Source organism: Aplidium turbinatum, chromosome 12 (assembly GCF_918807975.1).
Source record: "Aplidium turbinatum chromosome 12, kaAplTurb1.1, whole genome shotgun sequence".
NCBI classification, from domain to species: domain Eukaryota; kingdom Metazoa; phylum Chordata; class Ascidiacea; order Aplousobranchia; family Polyclinidae; genus Aplidium; species Aplidium turbinatum.
The window spans coordinates 13,539,184-13,552,902 of record NC_137483.1 but is presented as its reverse complement, the minus strand read 5'-3'; the positions used below and the strand labels follow the sequence as shown (position 1 = coordinate 13,552,902).

The 13,719-nt window shown below is 37.7% G+C and overlaps 1 protein-coding gene across 1 annotated transcript; it reads left to right on the top strand.

Annotated features, from left to right (window-relative positions):
• The first annotated feature begins 1,232 nt into the window (after positions 1–1,232).
• LOC145781406 (uncharacterized) lies at positions 1,233–1,834 on the top strand. The gene has a single exon (XM_082593195.1). It carries the CDS (start codon positions 1,284–1,286, stop codon positions 1,776–1,778), a length of 495 nt encoding a protein of 164 aa, XP_082449321.1. The 5' UTR covers positions 1,233–1,283; the 3' UTR covers positions 1,779–1,834.
• The last annotated feature ends 11,885 nt before the right edge of the window (positions 1,835–13,719 follow it).

Genomic DNA, 13,719 nt, shown 5'->3' with positions numbered 1-13,719 from the left:
AAATTTTGAAAAATTACTTTGAATTTGGTGCATTCTGAGAGCATTTTCAGCAAAAATGTAGTTACGAATATTCCTGTAAAGTGGTGGTGTCTGGTGGCATAGCAAAAGGATAAGAGCATGTTTTCTTCGGCATTTTTCAGAAATAAAGCTAAGTCTCTATGTTTTCTTGTTGCTAATTCCTGGCTGAGATGTTTAGTAATTGGCAAAACTTGCTCTTTTAATGCAATTTTGTTTAAAATTAAGCAGTTTTTTTAGACTGAAAGCATCATTCTCAATATCGTGACGTCACACGCGTGCCAAAAGGAGGGGTTGTAACCCCCAAACCCCCCCCCCCCCTTGGCTACTTTTGGGGGTTACAACCCCCCCCCCCCCTTGGCTACGCCACTGCCCTAATTTGATGTCTTTCAAATAATATAGAAACTGTGGGTGATTTAAAAGGCTTTTGCGGCTCAAAAATAATTAAAAGGTGACCAAAACCAGGCATAATTTGTTAAACTAGTCTGTGGGTCATGTAATCTAACCTAAATCGCTGACTCTTTAAGCTCAACCATTTATTTTTCCTCCTAAGATTTGATTCGACGGAACTATGAGGTGGTGACTGGAGAGATCTACTTAAGGCGATGGCTTTCTTGTCTTATTGTCTACTTAATCCGAGCCTCGAACCACCAGGCATAAATTGGAAAAAAAAATCGCTATCTGTTGAGACCAAGTGAAAATAAAAAAGTCAGCAACCTTACAAACACATGTGCCTCCACACAAAATGAAAATTACATGACTTAACAACTCCTTTTTGTATTTTGAAACAAAATACCTAAAAAGCATTATTAACTGCAGGCAGAAAAATAATGCAGCGGAGATCAAACTTAAAAATTTATATTATTGCAAAGCTAACTTTTTTTTATCAAACGAAATTTTTCCAAGTATTGGATTGTGACGTCATAAAGGCACTATTATAAAAACAACATAAAAATGGAGTTTTTATTTATAATGACGTATTGAAAAATATTTCGGCAATGTAGATATGATATGCGAAGGCGGTTTGTTGACAAATTGGTAACACAACATACGAAATTGCCTTACTACATGTGAAAATACTGAAAATGGTTTCATTGACACAAAATTTCGGAGTTTGTCCGATTTTTTCTTTTATGACATATGAGCAAAAGCATTGTGATATTGATGACTAATAAACATATCGTTTCGCCTACGTATGTTTTAAAACGATATAACGTGGACAAGCCAATACATCTAGGTGATGGTTAAAAAGAGTATTGTAAAACAGTATGGCTGACACAGAAGAAGAAATGACCCCGGCGACTTCGGAGGAGAGCGTGGCAGTTCCCGAGCCATCGGGAAGGCATGAAAAGCATCCCTCCTACAACTCCATGGTGAAGAAAGCCATCATGGATCTCAAATCGAAAGGTGGATCATCGAGAAGAGCCATGGTCAAATTCATCTGCAACAACTACACCGTGAAAAAGACCAACTGCGTCCGTGCCACTGCTCGGGCACTCCAGCGGATGTCACGTACTGGGTTTATTTCAAAATGTTGCGGAGGACGATACAAACTTACCCCACGAGGAAAGGGCATAAGACAAAAACGACGACAAGCCGGACGAAGAAGACGAAAACGTAGAAGGGGCCCAAAAGTCAGAAGGAGGAGAAAGGGAGGCAAACGAAGAAAGGGGCGCAGGCGGCGCAGAACAGGCCGAAAGCGCAGAACAACAAGGCGCCGTCGAAGACGCAGAGGAGCAAAAAGAAGACGACGCAGTAGCTAGTGCATTGTTTTTAAATCATCACACTACAAAAAAAATATTAAAATTTAGCTGAGAAACTTCGCTAATACAAATTCACTTGCTAGATCGCAAAAAAAAACGACGCGACGGTAGCGTATCGAAATTAAAACAATTGCTGGCAATTTAAGAATTACGGATGAAACAACAAGCGTATTTTTGTCATTTAAGTTAACAAATATTTCAAAAAGGAGATTGATATTTTAAAAACACTTATTTTTTTTTCCGGACGTACTAATTGTGACGTCACAGCAGAAACAAACATATCGTTTCGTTTAGGTTTGAATTTCTGAGATATATAGTTACGCTTTCCAGTTTGCTAAAAAGATGTCTAACTTTTTTAAAGAACAAGGAGCAACCTAGGATGCCAGAAAAAAGTAAAAAGAAGAAAAATAGAGATGACGAAGCTCCTGGTCCATCTGGGAGAAGGGGTAGCGGAAGACATGCCAGCTATCAGTTGATGGTGAAGAGAGCAATCCTTGCTCTCGGCTCCAAGGGAGGGTCATCTCGAAAATTAATTATAAAATATGTTATCATAAACAACTGTGTGAAAAGAACAAGGGCTAGAAAAGTAACTGCTCGAGCCATACGATGGATGCTGAAGGGTGGCTTACTTTTTAGAACATATAAAGGTCTCTTCAGACTTACGAAGCGAGGCAAGGCGCTCGGAGGAAGGCGAAGAGTCGTCGACGGTGAAGACGACGACTTTTGCAAATATCCGAAAAAACGAAGCAAACGAGGAAAGAAAAGAACGAGAAAAAGAAGAAGAAGAAGAAGACCACAAAGAAGGAGAAGAACTCGTAAAGTCCGGAGGAGACGAAAAAAGAAGAAGCGACGAACAAAGAGAAAAGATATTTGTCGCTACCCACGACGTCGTACACGTCGTGCACGTCGTCGACGAAAACGACGACGACCACGACCACGACCACGACGACGGCGACGACGACCCCGACCACGACGACGACGAGCACGGCCGCGACCAAAACAACGACAACGGAAGGATATCTGCAGATATCCGAAGAAACGTCAAAGACCAAAACGAAAACAAAAGTCGATATGTAGATATAAACCGAACGGGCAACGCTAAACCAGATTAATCAACAAAACTTCAACTTCAAATCACAAAACAGGATTTCTCCACAGGACAAGATTTCAGCTTAAAACTAATAGGAAATAAAACAAGACCCCAGCACGTGGATCACCACGGATAAAACTGTGTGATTTTTTGTGGTTGAATCTATTCTAAACCCTAGGGATTCAAGCTAGACTTTAAATCAATATTCTGTGCCGGCGAATCATATTGGAAGAAGAACTTCTTAGTTAGAAAATGGTATTGATAAAAAAGGATCAAACAATGGTAGTTAAAATAAAAACAGACTAACGTTTCTTATCAGTCGATTAGTTTCCACTTCCCTGATTTCACCATTTTTTATTTACATCCTTTGGAGTCAGAACAATTAAAAATGTTGGCATCGCAAATGTGCCATTTTGAATCATCATCATCCGCCAGTCATGCCACTGCTGGTAGATGGCCTCCACATATGTCTACACAAATTCTGTCTTTCACTGTTCTCATGCAGGTGATGCTAATATTTCCTCATTGTCATCCCACCATCTTATTTTCGGTTTCTTTCTGGTTCTTTTTGCTTATCTTGGTATCCATTCTGTGGTTATTTTGGCCCATCTTTTGTCTGTCATTCTTGCTACATGTCCCGCCCATTGCCACTTCATATTTGTTACTGTTTCAATGACATCTTTGATATGTGTTTTGTTTCTGATAACTTCATTTCTAATTTTGTCTTTTCTATTTATGCTTAGTAAGCTTATTATTCTTTCCATGTTTCTTTGCGCAGCTGCCATTTTTCTTGTTTGCTGTTTTGTGAGTGATCAGGTTTCTGCTCCATATTATGTTAATGTTGGTAATATTACTTTGTCCATGATTTTTCGTTTTAAGCTAATTGGAATGTTCTTACTCTTTAAAAAAGTGCTATATTGACCAAATATTTTTCAATCTAATGTTATCCTTTGGACAATCTCAATTTCAATGTCGGTTTCCTGGCGTTTCATTGTTTCCTGGTGTTATTCATTGCCAAGGTATTTGTATTGATATAAATCCTCTATATTTTCTCCATAGGCCTATATCAAAATATCCATTCTTGGTTGTTTCCTTGCTGTCTCGTTACGGATTATTTTTGTCTTTTTCTTGCTCATCTGCATTCCATCTCGTTTCCCTTCCTGGTTCAGTTCCTCAAGCAAATGTTGCAAAGTGCGTTCTGACTATACAAGAAAAATGATTACATCTACAAATCTGAGATTGCTCAGCAGTTGTCCATTAATGACAAGTCCAGTCTCAGATTTCAGCCTCTTAAAATATTTCTTCAACTGCAGCTGTAAACATGACAGGTGAAAGAGTGTCACCTTGGCGTAGCCTACTCCTTTCTGAATCTTTATTTTGTCACTTAACTTCTCTGTTCTGATTTGTGCAGTGCCATTTGTGTATGTGTTTTTGATAATGTTTACTATTTTATCTGATATACCGTGAGTTTGAATTGCATCAAAAATAGACGAGTGCTTAATGGAATCAAAGGCCTTTTCATAGTCAACAAATACCATAAATATGGGTTGCTGGTATTCATTTATCTTCTCTAATATCTGTCCAACTGCATACAGGTAATCAATGCAAGAGAATCCTTCTCTAAGCTGCTTGTTCGTAGGGCTGGTATTCATTTAGACCGCTGCTTATTCTGTTTCTTGATAGGTTTCATGGATAGTTTGTAAATATGTAAGAGTAGGCTAATGGAGCAATATTGGAAGGTATTTTTGATAGCTCAATTGGTTAGCGCGTCACTTCTGGAACGAAGAAACTTCAAGATCAAGCGGCGCTGGTTCGATTCTCGGGGTGTGCGCTTGAGCAACGCACGTTAAGGACTGCTCTCCATTCAGCGGCATCTAATGGATGGAATAGTTCCCCGGCAACAAGACTTCAACAATCGGAAACTTCACTCTGTCAATCTCGGTGACCGGGCCTGCGTCAGTGATCCGAAGCCTCTACAAGTATGCGAAACTGCCAGGATTAAGCTCTGCAAGAAGCTTTCCCAGTCCGAGAATAAAGATTCAAGCAATCAATGTTCCCTTTTTTAAAGAGAAGAGTAATTATGGCATTCTTCCACTGTTCTGGTACGTTTTCTGTTTTGATCACTATATTAAATAAGTTACATAACTTTTCAAGAAAAATATCACCCCTTGCTGCTTCATCTCTATTACTATGTAGTCTTCTGGTGCATTACCATTATTCATCTGTTTGACTGCTTTTTCTAATTTGCTTTTCAGACTTGGAGGAATTTGTTCGACTGGATATTTTGTGACAATGTTTTGTGTTTGATCATTGTATAATGTTTGGTAGAAGCAGTGTTGGGCGCGATAACTCATTTTTCAGTTAAGCGATAACGATAATCGATAAACGAAAAATGCCTAAAGCGATAACGATAAACGATAAATCAAAAAAAAGTTAAGCGATAACGATAAACGATAAATTATCGCCGATAATGTCCGATAACGATAATTTTTTTTTTCTTGATTAGCGCTGCCCCATCCCATGCAGCACGAACTGTTTTCATCAACATGACGAAAAATCGAACATAATATACTGTAGTGTAAAGGGACAAAACTTTTTGTAAGTTATGCATAAATAGAATCGCAACAGCGGCAGTAAGTAACAAATCTTCAACCTCTTGATCCAGAATCAAACCACTGAGGTAACCGCCGTGCTTATAATTATACCTTCAGGTACCAGTTGGATGCTTTTATCAATTGAGTTACACTGCCGCTTACGTGCAGTAGGCAAAATAATTAAATCAAATGAAAATACCATAAAAAATTCCAAACTTTGTATTTTGCTTTCTGCAGGGCTGTTTACAGCAAAGTCAGCAATAATTGAAAAAATTCCAAAAAACGCAAAATGCTTGAAAAGTTATCAGTAATCTTAAGCGTTATTGGTAGTAAAAATGTGCATACTGTGAAATCCATCAAGCTTGTCAAATTAGTCGTGTTTGTTTAAGAACAAAAACATAATTATCGTAATTTACCGATAATTTCAGATAATTTTTGTTGTTGGCAGAACGGTGAGTTGTTGAGATAAGAATATTACAATATAGGCACTGTATTTGTGGGAATAAAAATATTTGATTGAGGTAGGCTATGTCGCATAGGTAAATGAGAAAGGTTATACTGTATTTAGCATAATTTTACCACGCAACTCGATGCGCCTATTGTCATGCAAAAACTACTACAAGATGCAAAAAATGTGATGTCGGTCTGCATGTCAAATGCTTCAAGCAATATCATATTCCGCAATGACTTGTTTCAGTCGTCGTCGTCGTGTGAGCGTCTGGGGCCGAGGGTCTATCCTTTTACCACCCCAGATTCACGATGTTCCCGGACAACACTGGAAGGCTATTAGAGAGCAGCCATAAGTCCTTGGTTTCATCATCCATGACACGCAGACCTTCCACTCTGTTAGGTGGCTTGAAGATGGAGCAGTCATTGATGATGTGGTCTGCGGTCTGTTCCTCGGCACCACATTCACAGGAGGAGGAAGAGGCCATTCCCCATTGGTGCATGGTTGAGCGGAAAAGCCCGACGCCCGTACGGAGACTGTTGAGGCGCACCCATGCCTGTCTTGGTAGTGTTAGACCGATAGGGCGTGTGTCGGCGTCGGGGATGAACGAATAGAATCTGGTGGCGGTTGACTTCCATTCAGAACTCCATTTATGGTCCGCCCAAGCAGCCGCAGAAATGTCTTGTACATCAGCTTCGTTCATCAGAAGTTGAGCGGCTGGCACGAATGGGTGTCTTGATTTCAGTCGACGGGGGTGCTCGTTTGGAAGAGCAGAGATCTTGTGGTGGAGAAGGTGGTTAGGCTCCAGTGCCCGTCGACCGAGGGACAGAGTGGCTTATTCGCGACGAAGCTCAGCGGGTTGGATGCCAGCGAGAATGGGGAGATTGTCCAACGGTGTGGGACGCAGGCATCCGGTCACTGTGCACAGGGCGCTGTTTATGGCAGTGTCGATGTTATGGCAGTGAGCACTGCGGCACCAAACAGGTGCACAGTACTCTGCTGAAGAGTAGACAAGGGCTAAGGCTGCTATACGCAAAGTGTCAGCCCTCGCCCCCCCCCCCCCCCCAGCTAGAGCCTGCCAGGCGCTTGAGTAGCGCAGCGCGAGATGTCAGTTTCTTGCGCAGTGACACCAAATGGTGGCAGCAAGTGAGCGATCTGTCCAGATTATCCAGATCCGATTGTTTCAGTGATGTTGTGTTACTTTGCTAATTTTCATCTTTATATTTTTTGAACTTTCATTTCAATAAAATGCTCGATGACAATAATGACATGACAAGACATGAACAAGACATTTCCCATTTATCACTTTGAGCGATAAGTAAAATGTAATAACGCTTAAGCATTACGCACAAGAAACTTGTGAAATTTGATAACGGATTTGCCTATAGCGTTTTATATGTAGGACGGCTTTTTTCTCAAAAAGTACAAACACAATTAGGAAAAAAATAATTGTGATATGTTTTTTAGGTCATAAGTATGCAATATTTAAATTTTCCGAAAATTTTTTTAAGTGCTTTCACTTTCGGCACAAATGGGTTAACTTTTTAAGTTAAATGGCACTTACGCATTTGGTTAGGCTATTATTTTTGGATTAAAGTTATATCGCCAAGCTAGAAAAAAATCGATCTTACAGTTTATAACCGATCTTGTGTTGTTATTGTATGTGAATTTTGTCTTTTAAACTGAGTTTGTGACGTAACCGCACGTCTCAAGGCCAGTCCTTGCAATTTTAGTTAATCTACTCATCTAAAGATTTAATTAGCTTAAAACAGTAAGTTTCATCTTTTGAAGAGAGAGATTTTATTTTTTTACGACAATTACTAAAAACTAACACTTCCAACGAAAAAAGAAAACACAAGAATAAAATAGCTGATCGTGAGGTGGCGCGAAAGACCATGTTTCCGATGTAAAAGCGGCCTCGTATTGCGACACTTTCACAAACCACTTGCCAATTTCTTTCGCTTCGCTTCAAAGGAATCTGTACCGCCTGTGCGCTTACATTTTGTAAAATTCACTCGCGATTGCCGATTGCAGCAAAACAACAAGAGCCTTGTTGCATGCATTTCATTGCATTGCAATTTGCAACTCTAAAAATTATTGTGTTGTCAGGGCCGTCGCTGCAGGGGGGCGTGCCCCCTCCCCTGACAACGACCTGTGCACACACACTTCAGGCACTGAAGAAGAACTGGTTTTAATTTTAGTTTCATTAACTAGGTGGCTAGTAAAAATATTACTTTTCATGGTCCTTCCACTTGTGTGTTGATCCGAAATAAAATTTATCGGCGATTAATTAATTATCGGCGATAATCAAATATTGCCTTTGGCGATAACGATAAACGATAACTGAAAAAATAATTGAGCGATAACGATAAACGATAAAAATTTATCGCCGATAATGCCCATCACTGGGTAGAAGTCAAGGCATCTTTCAATGACCCTTTTTGTATTTGATGTTTCTAAGCCATCTTCATTCTTTCCTGCCGGATCAATGCTTTTTTTCCATCTTTTGTAGTCTTGCATTTTTTCAATCCCTTGCCTGTATCAATTGCATTTTTCACCTGTAGGGTGCTGAATCTTCTAAGGTCTTGTCAAACACTTTTTCGTATGTTCTTGCATAACTCTCGATATTAGATATTGTTTTTGGATGCTTCTCTCAACATTTTTCTGCGTTTCTTCAGCATTTTTTCAGCCTTTGGTTTAAGTTTCTCTTCTCTTTGGCTCTTAACTATTCCACCAACTTTTTTTGCGTTTTCTTGAATAATATCGTTCAATTGTTTTGTCTTTCCATCTAAATCAGCGACGTCGCTTTCAAGTAAGGTATTTCAAAACGATTTGGCAACACTATTTGGAATTTATCTGCTCTCTCAATCAATCTCTCAATGTCAAATTTCCAGTAATATTTGATAAAACTACAATTCAACGTTTTATAGGCAGAGAAAACTTTTCTCGAACCGTTCAAAATTTCATGATCAGATCACCGTTTCAATGCGTGATGGAAATCTACAGATAAATCTGTATCAGGCATTGCAGGGTGCAAAAACAGTGTTAACAGTGTTAACAGTTATTAAAACAAACTTAATGTTCAAAGCAAAAACAGCCATCACAATGAACATCTACCGAAGTATGCTAATTTACAGTAGGCTACTTAGAAGAAGCAATGAAAATTAATAGACGGTATTGTTATTTATATCAATTCAATATGATTTCAGTGATTATAATACAATGTAATACAGTAGCGTATCCAATTAATTAGCAATGACCTTTTAAAGTACACGTTAATTCGAACAGAAATAAGAATTTGTCAAAAGTCTCAGTCATTTTAGAAGATTTCACCACCGGTTACAGAACCATCTATGATTGTTACCTTGCACCCTGCAATGCTTGATGCAGATTTATCTGTAGATTTCCATCACGCATTGAAGCGGCGATCTGGTCATGAAATTTTGAACGGTTCCAGAAAAAGTTTTCTCTGCCTATAAAACGTTGAATGGTAGTTTTATCAATTTTTAATTTTATAGTGCTGGTCACAGCGGTAAACCATAATGTCTTCGTGGGAAAATTGTAACATAAGATTTCCGAATCCGTTCGTCTGTATGTATCGACCGAAAAAGAAACACTCCTTGAAACGTCTATTCAATAAGTGTATTCCTGTAAAATTAGCCCGCGGCTATCGAAATCGAGATGCAACGCCGTACACCTCTAAAAACTGTCACTACGATACAGATTACTTGGATAAAAGACGGAATCTTTGTCCAGCTAGCAAGCACTAAGCCAACAGTTAAATGTGCGGCCAACTTTCAAACAATCATTTTACGAAATGACCAGAATAGATAGCAATATCTCAAATTCACGTATGCAGTACTGTGACGCAATAATGAAAGACAATTATGAAGTCATTCCAACAGGTGTTTAAAGCTGATGTAATATTTCCTGTTTAAACAAGCCCAAACAGGCCCAAACAGGTTTGACACAAGTCTTATGAACGATGGTGCAATTTTGGCACATTTTCTAGCAACTTGCATGACGTAATATTCAGTAGACTTGAACGGTTTTTATATGACGTTTGATTAGGTGAACCATTGTCTGGAACAAGTGCTGCGAACCATCCTGTGATCACTTCCAATGTTAACCCTTTGAATGACTTCAGTGTTAAGAACAATGTCTCGTTTATTTGTTAGAGTATAGTCAATTTTTTTTTTTACCTTTCCATTTGGACTTTTCCAAGTTCATTTTGTTCCACTTGACTTTTGAAAAAGAGTATTTGTGATGATTAGTTCCTCTGATGTTGCATCCTATCCCCCCGTGTATTTCTCTTTCCAACTCAATATATGTACTGTATTATCTGTGCATCTATAACTTTTATTAACATAAAACCATTCGCACTGCCATTCACTTACTGAGACAAACTGCTGGTTAGATCACCCCAAGTTCAATGAATACGTGTGGAAGGCATTCAATCGCAATAAAATAATAAAGCAGTGTTGCCGGGGTTGGCTACATATAGAACAATATACTCCAGTGGTATTATCCTCACTTTGTTGATGTTTTTCCTATTTTTGCATTAAAATCTTCCATGATTACTTTGTAGTGACTTATTCTTTTCCGTTTCTTTACTTATTTTTTCATACTAATAAATCTACATAACCCTCTACTTCTTCCTCATCCTGGCGTGAGGTTGGTGCATATATTTGTATTATTTCCGTAGAGTATTTCTTGTTAATTTTTACTGTGAGGAAAACCACTCTATCAATAATTCCTTTTATTTCTATAATTTTGTGTATTTTGCTTTGATGAATTAAGAAAATAACTTCTTTTGTTAAAGTATCTCCCCCTCTGGTGTAGAGCTTGTGTCCTCCTCCAAGATGTTCTCCTTTTCTTTTTGTTTCTGCCAATCCAATTATTTGCCACTTAATCCTTGTTTTATTTAGCCCGTGTGTTAATTCTAAAAGCCTATTTTCGTCCTTTAAGCGTTTTACATTATAAGTAGAGATGTAAATTTTGTGAACCCGGAGAATCTTCGCACCCTCTACCTTTCGGCTGCAGGGGACTGAGGGCCTTTTTATGTGTTTGTTCATTTTTTATTTCAGATAACCCTCTACGATGATTGTTTGCTTAAATCAAACAATCTTTGTAGGCGTGGGGGGTTGTAAATTTTTAGACTATTAATTTTTGATAAATATTTTGAAAGTATCTAAAATAAGAAATGAGATTACCGTACACTGGTCAACACAATTTTTCTTGCATGGAGTTTTTCAATGAATTTAAGGTAGTTTGGGGCGCTGATTCCAAATCTGGTGTTAGTTTATGTTTATCACATCACATTTTTAAAATATGAAAACTTTTTTTTAATTGATAACTTTTACCTATTCAAATTATAAAATGTATGTTGAGGTTAAGCATCCATATATGGAATAATGTTTGCAATGGGAGGAAGCTGTTCCCTTATGAATGCTTTTCCAAAACTACGTTCGTGGTTGCATCCTTTTCGGTCATTAGCCTACTGACTGCAGTAAACAAACACTAAATAAATGAAATATATTTGAAAAAGTACAAACTGAAACTGCTTCATTAGTCCAAGTTTGATGTGCAATGGTAGTAGATGGATCTTTTTCCGATCAACTAGCTAGTTGTTTATGATATTTTTATCTCCAGATTTTATCGTATTTCTTGGTGGCCATTCTTTTTTTCCCAATGTTCTTCGTTAGCTCTACTATCCCAAACAATTAACAAAACGTCTCCAGTCACTTGAATGATATAAGGTAAACCATGGCCACCTGAAGATGCGGCCTAATTTGTCACATTTTGCAGATTTTGATTACAGCTACTGCTAGTGTTTGACTGACATGCTTTGAGATGTTTTTACTTTTTGCGGTTTCCTAATGATACAAAAAAATTTTGTTGCCTTGAAGAAGCAGTAGCTAATGAGAAAAAGTAAGTTGAAAGAGGCTAAATCAAACTGTTATTGAAAAATTAACAGTCTGACTAAAATCTTCGAAATCAAATTTTCTTTGTTTTTCAACAATTATCCTAAATAATAGACAGATAAGACCAAGCAACAACACGGCATTTAACATCATACAATTAGAGTGAACATAAAACTATAAACTACGAACGTTTTCGGCCATACACAAGTTAGCCCTTCTCAAGTAACGAAAATAACTGATCAAGACTAATTGTATAATGTTAAATGCCGTGTGGTTGCTTGGTCTTATCTGTCTATGGTTGAAGAAAGTCACCTCTCTACCAAAATTGTATTATCCTAAATCAGTTCTGAAAGTCCATGGCAGAAAAAAAATAAAAAAAAAGTTTTTGTTGACCAGTGTAAACACTGTGTTCTATGACGTCATCATGTTGTATCATTCATATTATTTTTCCCAAATGCGCATTCGCCTTTTCAAAATAGCCAGAAAGTGCGCATCGCTCATGAACTTATTAAGTTTATGCTTCAACTTAAAAAGATCTCACTGTCTCACTGTTTGCTTTTTGAAAAAATCGTGAAACGACTAGTAGCCTAAGTCCCAACTCAAAAATGCGGATTAGGTTTTAATAAAAGACGATAAAAATATTTTGCGTTTATGTGTTTTTGAATAACTAAATGATGTTGCAGCATTTAAGTTTCTTTTTCAATTGGTTGCCAGCATCTTAATCAATTAGAATTGTATTCATCCTTTAAGTTGGCTGGGAAATTTCAATGTCTGAAGTAGATTGAATTCAAAACCGTGACTCCGTGACTTCAAGTCTCGCTGATAAGCGTAATGTTTGAAAACTGAACCTTTTTAACAAGATACGGCAAGGTGGATATAAATGCTGTATCATCATCATCAGCCGGTCATGCCACTGCTGGCAGATGGCCTTCACATATGTTTCCACACCATTCTGTCTTTTGCTGTTCTCATCCAGGTGATGCCAATCTTTCCTTCTATGTCATCTCGCCATCTTCTTTTTGGTTTCCCTCTTTTTCGTATGTTCATGTACGTTCATGTATGTTCATGTGCTGTAACGTTAATGTCTTGGTGTCCATTCTGTGGTTATCTTGGCCCATCTGTTGTCTGTCATTCTTGTTACATGTCCCGCCCATTGCCACTTTAGGTTTGTTGCTGTTTCTATGATATCTTTGATACAAGTTTTGTTTCTGATGACTTCATTTCTAATCTTGTCTTTTCTATTTATGTTTAATATTATTCTTTTCATGTTCCTTTGCGCTGCTGCCATTTTTCTTGTTTGTTGTTTTGTGAAATGCTGTATATGATCATCTATTTTAATCAGTTGCTCAGTAAACTTCAAATTATTTACCAGCAGATTGATAAACGCTAACTCAAGAATTGTGGGATTTGTTCTTGCCAAAAGAAACTCTACACATTTTTAACTGGTAAAAGATTTGAAAATAGCTGCATATTTTTCTCTTGAAAAAAAATTAAAACATAAAAATTTATTCTTAAAAAAAATTTGTGTGGTTCAGTTGCTTGTGAATTTATTTTAAGCCAGAACAAACCTATTTTTTGTTCTTTTGCCGTCCCTCTAAATAAAGCTTTTGAAGTTAAGAGCTATAGGTTACATTCAATGGATGAAACATAGTCTATCCTCCTGTGAACTTTCTTTAAACACAAATAGCCTATTTTGTTGCTTCTTCTATAAGTTTCTTCTTTGCAATATAGCGGAAAAATAAAGTAGTGGCTAACAAAACGTAGCAGATTACAATACAAAAATCTCCAATTTATTTGTCGCCAAACAACGATTGTAAGAAATCATATATTTGCTTTTAGGACATTAGTCTACGACATAAAAAGCACTCGGTACCGGTAGCTACTT

What these genes read in the sequence shown, in the direction of transcription:
- LOC145781406 (XM_082593195.1), top strand. Translation starts at nt 1,284, where the DNA reads ATGGCTGACACAGAAGAAGAAATGACCCCGGCGACTTCGGAGGAGAGC.